Raw genomic sequence first — 8,941 nt, 5'->3', positions numbered from 1 at the left:
AAATATCAGAGAGAGCTTTAAAGACATCAGTAGAATTTGAACATGAAATCACAATCACAACACTGGGGTTGTTCCAGAAAATTAAGGAATTGTGAGAAAAAGCTTTGCTGCTTGCAGTTTTGATCCTGCTTGCTGGAACTGATGGGTAACCAGCACATTGAACTTAGAATATATGCATACATATGTATGCTAGTACGGTGCACTGAAGCATGATTACAGCAAGTTTGTATTTATTTTCCATTCCAATTTTAAAAGATTTCATTTTCCCATGATGGAAAATTCATCTTATGTGATCAGAACTTATATCTATCCTCTTTTCTTATCTCCAAAACTGTGAGGAAACACTGGATTCATCCTTATGTAAATTAAAACCCACTGTACAGTCTATGATTACCATAAAGTCAGTTACTGTGCCCTTTTTTAGCTCCATATATTCAAAATATTCCAAATGTCTGATGCATCGACGGTATGTAAAGGTCTTTGAACAGTTTATGGTTTGATGTTGCAAAGAACATACATTTTAGATATTTTGACAAAAAAATGTTCACTGTCATTCTTTCATGATTAAAAAATAATTTAATTTAATCTCTGAAATACTTGTTTTTGTTTCATATTGGAGGTGCAACTATTTCTGTGTCTCCATTGTTGTTGTATCTTATACAAGAACAAAAGTAATTAATTGTTGTCCCATTATTGGATGTTAAAAATAAATTACAGTGAATCAGTAATACTGTATTGTGTACCTCAAGTGTACTTCCTGCACTACCACAGTCAGGGCATTGTCTTTTGGCAGTTGTGTGTGGGTCAAATGCAGCCATATTACGGGGAGAGGGAAGTCCACAGACATCCTTAAATTACTGGAGGTTACATGCTGCCTGTAGGTCTACACAGGAACCAAATCTGATACAGATAATCCAGGCAGCAGTAACAACAGCAATTAGTATAGAGTAAACAGGAGGATTGTAATTAGCAGCAGCTATAGTTGCCATGGCTCACTTCCAAAACTTAACAGACACACATTAACACAACACATTAACAAATTAGAAAACACAACAACAAAAAGAAAAGCACATTGACATTTTAAAAACAAAAAAAAGAAAAACACATTTCACAAAACACAACAAAACAGAAAACACAAAAACACAGAAATTTTTAAAGAAATAATAATAAAATATAAAAAAAATTAAAAATTGCCTATTATTTCCCTGACTTATTAACATCTGATCTATGAGAAATTAAAAAAAAATTTTTTTTTAATAATCGTTCAACTGGTACCCAAAAGTCCACAAAAGTCCAGTAACCAGAACCATTTTGATAGGGGTGAATAATACGTCACATATTTCTTTCTAGAAAGAACGTGTTCAACCAGACTGATGTGTCATTCGGTGGTGTGATTTAACTTAAATCTGCTTTTTTATCAGGATATAATGCGCTTTCTAGGGTGTCACAGAATAGCTGAACGTGTAGAAAATAAAATTTAACGCATAAATCTGTCAAATACTTGTCAGAAAGCCCTTTTAAATCTGGACACCACGGGTTATTTGATCTGAGGCCACCCCCCTGTCTGCCGCTAAGTGGTATGACCGGCAGCATATGAAGTGCGGCCACTCTGGTAACTTCAACTGACAGCTGCAGAAACCGAGCGAGCACAGACACAAAGTCAACTAACCAAACAGCACGAAAAGACTGTGAAAATGGAGTGGACCGCGATGGAGATCAACCCTGAGGTGGGAATAATAGCTGTGTTATTTTAACTTTGTCTCCTAACGTTTTCACAGACAACAAGCTCACCTGTTATCTTTTTGTTTATGTCGTTTCAGATGCTGAACAAGGTGCGTAACAAACGTTAGACACTGAGTAATGGCGACATATTGTTAACCGTTATTCTCTCTTTAACTGACAGGTAAGTTTTACTGTTGCTATGGTGATGAGATCAGCTAAACGGTTATTGTGACGAACCTTAAAACGCCATCAGGCCACCACGTCGAAACAATAATATGAATACGTGGGTTATAGTGGTATTTTTTTAACTGTTAAGTGTAATAATAGTTGGATAATTTTTAAAAGCAACATGCTATCACAAACAGGAGAAGCCTTTATCCCATTTTAGTGAGCGGCAGCATCCTTCCTCAGTGTCTGGGCTAAAGGGTGTGGTCTGACCGGACCAGCACAACGCAGCATCTTTGAACACAGGGAGTAATTTATGGATGTCGCCACTGTAACCTCAACTGTTTGACATCTATTTAAGCTAGCGTGTTTTGTTTATTTACTGACTGTGTGTTTCAGATGATGAATAAGCTAGGCGTGGGTGAAAGCTGGCGCTTCGTGGATGTGCTCGGGCTGGAGGGTGACCAACTCTCCGCCGTCCCGAAACCATGCTGTGCCTTGATGCTGCTCTTCCCTCTGACACAACAGGTAATAATGGGGGTGGTGGTGGTGGAAGGGTGGGGTGATACAGGCTGTCAGGGGTGGGGTGATACTGAGGTGCAGGGAGGGCACGGATGGAGAGGGAGAAAGAGATGTAATGTCGTTTGATGGGTAGAATAAAGTGAGGCTGGGATGTTAGAGAGGCACTGAATCAGCAGATGCGAAGCTTCCTTTCCACTGTGAAGTCTAATTATCTTGTCAAACCCAAATATAAATCTTTGAGGCTATGGATTTGCTTGTTTTGTTATCCAGTGAGCCAGACAACATCTCAAGCGTCAACATCTGAGTCAGAATTATCTGAAATATACAAGGGCTACAAAAATAAGTTTAATGATCAATTATCCTAACAATTATGTTTTTTTCAATTAAATGATTAATCATTTGGTCTACAAAATTTCAGAAAATGCCCACCACAGTTTCTTAGGGTACAGGTTGATGTTTTCAAATGCTTTGCTTAGCCCACAACAGTTCACAACCCAACTTGATGCAATATACAAAGACATAAAACAGTGACAAGTACCAAATTATCACATTTAGGAAGCTGTTTTTGCCTCATATATTATTTAAACCAACTCATCAAAATTTTGCCAATTAACTTTCTTTCTGTGGACTAAAAAAGCTCTAAAATGAACTATCCTCACTGCCATGTTTGTTACGTTTCCAATTGTGGTCATAATCCATGTGCACATTTTCAAGTGGCATAACTGGCTGCACACTGTGTTCTCGTGGGCAGATGACAATGACCATGCTCTGTGTGTATGTGTGTGTGCGTGTGTGCCTGTGCGTCTGTCTGTGTGTGTGCCAGCATGAGTCTTTCAGAAAACAACAGGCAGACAAGGTGACAGGAGGCTCTGAGGTTTATTTCTTGAAGCAGACAGTGGTCAATTCCTGTGGCACCATCGCCCTGCTGCATGCAGTCGGCAACAACAAAAACAAATTGACATTTGGTAACTAATATTGATATTACAATTAATACTATTTATTTATAAAGTTAGCATTTTATCAATGACTCAGCAGTTTCTTTTCAAAGTGCTGAGATATGTGGCATTCATAATTCAGATTACAACCTGCACACTACCTTTTTTTCATGTATATTTTCAGTTGCTTTGTAATGCACAGAAGACCACCAAACTTGCACCACTCTTTGTTATAGAGTCTAATCCAAGTAGAATCTAAATAAAGAAATAAAAAGCCATTGAATTTGTGACGTTGCTGAGATGTCAAGCCCATAGACTGCTCTATACAGTGACAATGGCATTACTCATAATTAAGATTTCTCTCCAGAGTAAAGTTTATGCTCAGATGTATTGTTCACAGGTATGAACCTGAATTTTAACCTCATAAGGGTGCAAGAATTGGCCCACAAATGGGTTGACAAATGGGGCCTCATAAATATTTGCTGAATTGTCTTGGGCAGAGAAATAAGGTCATTTCTTTTAAATGGACAGTACTACTCTTAATTCCCATATTAAAAGTATTCGATGAGGACTGAGGATACATTTATTTGGTGTGGCAGGTTGTGATTTCTGATATTTCAATGTAAATAAATGGTGTATTTGTTAGTGACTAAGCTAATTCTGCTCTTGGTCTTTTCAGATAGTAACTCTGCCTTGAAGAAGTTTCTAGATGATACTGCAGGAATGTCTGCTGATGACCGTGCCAAACAACTGGAGAAGAACCAGGTAAGATACACACACACACACACACACACACACACACACACACACACACACACACACACACAGTTGAAGCTGCTTTATGTGTAAAGGATCATTTATGATATCACTGAGGCTCCATTGCCTATAAGTTTCCTCTTTTATGTCTTTTTTTTACTTTTGTTTGTATAAGTTTACTGTCCAATATGAATATAACATATAAATGAAACATTGAATAAAAGTGAGAATTTAGCATACTGTATCCCATCATATCTGATGACCTTGATAATTTTACTTGATAAATTGAATAGTTGAATGAGTAATCCACAAAACATGCTGTGCATTAAAAACTGAAATAAACCAAAACAAAATGAAATTTCTAGAATTTCTGTGGCGTTGTATTACCTTCATATTTTGTTTGAGCCACTTGGGGGCATCAGACATCACCGAATCTTTGTCTCTAGAGGGGCTGCTGGACAGTTATTTTAATACGTAATAATTGTTGGATACCATTATCTTTAAAATGTATGCTTTTGTTGTCCTGAATTTATTTCTGATGTGAAGTTTCTCTACCAAAAATGTACATTAGTGTAGAGAGTAGAGTGAGTGTGGCGATATTACACTGACATGTTCTGCATTTTTCTGTTCCAGGCAATCCAAGAGGCTCATAATGAGGTTGCAGTACAGGGCCAGTGTAGGGTAAGATTGTGTATTTATATGAGATGTAGTGTTAGCAACATTTTGCTTTGAGGTGCTTGTCTTTGCCAAAGCATTTTGTATCATAATATTAATTCAAAATATTTATTCCCAATATCCCAATTTACACAGCCGGAAGCAGATAAAGTCAACTTCCACTTTATTGCCTTTGTCAATGTAAATGGACAGCTGTATGAATTCGGTAAGCATATATATATATATATATCCTCATTATGCACATTCCTGTATGTGTTTTCACATTTTGGATTCCTAACAGTCTCATTTGCTTTTAAGATGGGAGAATGAATGGACCTGTAAAACATGGAGCAACCAAAGATGAGTCCTTCGTAACGGTATGTAGAGCAAACGAGTCAGTTCAGTTCTGGATATATAAAAATATAACCTCTAGCCAACCAATCCCTCTGTGCACATGATCAGTGATGAGTCATGGTATTAAACGGGAATAGGGAGTGGCAGTTCCTGCCTGTCTTTGTGCAATCAATAAACTCTGCTGATGCTTCCTCTCAAATATCTCCAATAGATAAGTAGGGAACTGTGAAGATCACTGTTAAACTTCAGAATATAGTTAAAAGCAAATTAAATATCAATGTCTACAATAATTTAAATATAAAGATAGTTGGAATTTAAGTAATACTGTTTGTTGCCAGTAATGTTTCACTTAACACTTTGTCGTGGCCCACAGGCTAGGCCAGTTAAATAATACAATTTTCATATTATTAACATAAAGTTCAAACTCTATTGGAAATGCCAAATGAACAAGGCTGATATGACTGGAAAAATGCTGATTATAGTCAGTTTTCTGTTTTGCAATGCAAGTCATGGAGGGTCATGTCTATTCAACTCCGAGCCTTTTGTCGAACAGCCACTAGAGGGCTCCACGTGCATTAGCAATGAAACTGCAACATTCTGCAGTAAAAGTAGAGATGCTTCCCTAAATTAATATTTGAGTTAAAGTCCAGGATTCAAAATTCTACCTCAGAGTATGGATGAGCAATATTGAGAAAATGGTATATTATAAAATCAGTTATAATTATTATATTTTTTGACCAACTGCCAGAAGCTATTTACAGAATTTTTTTTTTTTTTTTTTTTTTTTTTTTTTTTACAAAATTTTATGAACAGAGGCATTCGTTTCACTCAGCTTGAACAGTGTAATAAGTTAAGAGGATTTACTTAAAACATGGCCTTACAAACCTGGAAAATACAATGTTTTAAGCTATTACAATATTAATATTTTAGTGAGGTTACCCAGCCCTACTGGAGAATACAAACACACTAGCAGTGGAATGTACTTGAATATTATATAAGATCAAAATCAGCCTTCTTTGGGACGTTCTGTCCTCTGCAACTTGTAAGCTGAGGTGTCAGTCAAGTGGATTTTTCAAATTTCCATTTTCAAAGTACAATATTTCTAATTGAAGTATAGTGGATAAAAAGTATTATCATTTAAATGATACTTAACATCAAAATCCCATGTAACAGTTGTACCTAAATAAACATATGTACTTGTGTCTCTTTTTATCCATGTCCAGGATGCAGCCAAAGTGTGCCGTGGATTTATGGAAAGAGAGCAAGGCGAAGTGCGTTTCTCTGCCGTGGCTTTTTGTCAGAGCTAGATCGTAAGACACAGAACCAAATTATGAACCAAAATGTCCCGGAGCACTCACATGGCAAACACAACCACGTGTACACATACATCTGCAGACACTATGCACTATAAAGCACACATTGTTTCCACATATTTCACTCTCATCTCGTGAACAAAGCATTCTTTAGCACACGTACACACAAACACAGTGAACATGTTTTCCTCTGCTAACACTTAACTGATACAAGCTTGTCCCTTTGTATGTGACATCATTTAGCAGTGAAAATTGTAAAACATGAGAACTGATCTCACCACTGCTTGTGCGCATGTGTGTATTTGCCTTTTTGCATCTTTTTTTTTTTGTATGTAATCACTGGTGCATCTGTGTCAAACTAAGACTGATGCTTAAAATGCCTTTTGTACCAATCAGAGTGGGAAGGAAAAGGCAGAAAACTTGTATGGGGAAACTTTCTGCCTGTTTTCTCTGAATGCCTCCAGTTGCTGTGTGGTTGAGTTTATAAGGTTTTGACATTCCTCAGAACAGCCCAAATGTGTCCGTAGGAATAATTTAACCATTGTTCGGAGCTTGCAAAAAAACCCTTTTGAGTGGTGTCCTCGGGTGTTGTACTGACATTTCCCAGAAAAACTGAGGTTTCCTTTGAGGAGTTTGAATTTGAAGAGCAAAATGATGGCGACAGTGACGGGATTACAATCATCCTTTTGTTTCGAATTTTGTTTGCACTTCTATTTGAAATAAAGTTAACAATCTACAAAATGCTCAAACTGTCAATAGCACTGTTAGTGTGGAAGTTCGGAAAACTCTAAATTCCAAACAAGGTAGGGATCATCCGAATAAAGTGCTACTCTCTGTTGGGTTATTATTGTGCCGTGCAGGGTGATAGTACAGTATGTCTAGGCTGTGTACCAATTGTTTACCTTTTTGCAAATACTCTGTTGCTGTAGTTCTATTGGTGATGCAGCTGTTTGGAATTCAATAAAGCAACCCTTACACTTCAATCGCGTCTCCTGGTGTGTTTCTATTTGTTAGTAGACAAATTACAGTGTCTACCTGCCCTGTTTTCTGCATCAGTTATTGTGAGTGATAGTGGATTTATAGTATGTAATGTCAAATGTTCAAAGCCGGATGTTTAATTTTTGAGGCCTGTATATAACCCCTCATAAACCCCAAATGATATTCTCCCCAATATGCTATTATAGTCATGTAACTGCTTCTTAAACTTGTTTAGCCCATAATTAAATATGAGGTTATGGGTTTGAACCACAGTAATCTGTCTTTCCTTGACTCCTCCGGTCAGCAGTATCTTATCATTTTAACCTACACCTACTCATACTTTGTCATATGAAGTGCTTTGGGGCTCACTCTGACTGTTCCTGACTGCAATTTAGCTGTAAAAGGCGGAAACACAAGGACGACAAAAAAGTTGACAGCAGATAACCTGGTCGCTCTACTCATCACTGTGGGACAATAAGATCTCTCTCTGTTGCAAAACAGATAAAGAGATTATATATAAAGATATAAAGAGATTTATAAGAGAGGGAGTGTGACAAAGTAGTCTATGAAGCATATTTTTGACAACATTATTCTGAAACTGGGTTATGTCACTCATTGAAATGCACAGATATTTTCAGAGTTAGGGAGGAACACTAAAACCCAAAGAGAGGCCAATACCCATGTGGTAGCAAAGCAGCCTGGGCAGAAACATGTACGGAAGATTTATAATGCCTTTATGGAAAACAGGCTGTCTCTCATGGCTGCCATCAGCTCTTGACTGCAATGACAAACTCCGCCCACAGTCGAGCCCCCAAATTGTGATTGGATAGTTGATTGTTTTATCATTTTGGCACTGACAATAACACTCCATCTTGAAATGAAAACTAATGAAAACCTCCTCCTACTACCTCCTCCTAATAAAAATCACCTCCTAATGAAAACTAATTACAGTGCTTTGTATTTAGTATCAGTCAGGTCTACGGTGCCCTCTGTTGGACAACACTGGAACGCAATACATATCGTCATTTTGTTTTCTGTGTTGTGATTTGATTTTATGGAAAATTTATATAGCAATTAAAGTTCAGTAAAGACAAAAAGATAAATAATAGTCCTTTTAACATACAGTATGTTTTTCATTTATTTATGACACAGAAATATTATGATAAGGAAAAATGTCGTTATTTTAAATCTTCCATATATACCCTTACATTCAGGCGATTGGGCAAAGTAACATGAACAGAAAATTAAAGTCTTGACCTGCCATTCGAAAAGGTCACTTTTGCATCCAACACTTAAAGGTCAGGAGTGATCAACACCTAATCATGTGTGCAACTGTTATCATCCTCACTGACTGCTTGCAACGCTGAGTCAGTGTCAAAAATGCAGTCGAGGCTGAAATTTGTGTAATAGGATATGGATTTTGTGCTGTGCAACGTGTACTTCATGTCACTATCATGTAGGTCTGTGTTTTGGAGGGGATTTGGGGATTTCAGCAACCTGACAATCACTTGGTGGATATTTTATAGGCTATATGCCTGTGAA

The 8,941-nt window shown here is 37.2% G+C and overlaps 1 protein-coding gene across 1 annotated transcript; it reads left to right on the top strand.

Annotated features, from left to right (window-relative positions):
* Window positions 1-1,596: 1,596 nt before the first annotated feature.
* uchl1 (ubiquitin carboxyl-terminal esterase L1 (ubiquitin thiolesterase)) lies at window positions 1,597-7,404 on the top strand. Its single transcript, XM_067585013.1, has 9 exons — window positions 1,597-1,727; window positions 1,821-1,832; window positions 2,287-2,415; window positions 3,233-3,374; window positions 4,024-4,109; window positions 4,734-4,781; window positions 4,911-4,980; window positions 5,073-5,131; window positions 6,332-7,404. Exons 1-9 carry the CDS (start codon window positions 1,695-1,697, stop codon window positions 6,413-6,415), a joined length of 663 nt encoding a protein of 220 aa, XP_067441114.1. The 5' UTR covers window positions 1,597-1,694; the 3' UTR covers window positions 6,416-7,404.
* The last annotated feature ends 1,537 nt before the right edge of the window (window positions 7,405-8,941 follow it).

Source organism: Thunnus thynnus, chromosome 3, assembly GCF_963924715.1.
Source record: "Thunnus thynnus chromosome 3, fThuThy2.1, whole genome shotgun sequence".
Taxonomy (NCBI): domain Eukaryota; kingdom Metazoa; phylum Chordata; class Actinopteri; order Scombriformes; family Scombridae; genus Thunnus; species Thunnus thynnus.
The sequence above is the reverse complement of the archived record's forward strand: the minus strand, read 5'-3'. Positions and strand labels throughout refer to the sequence as shown.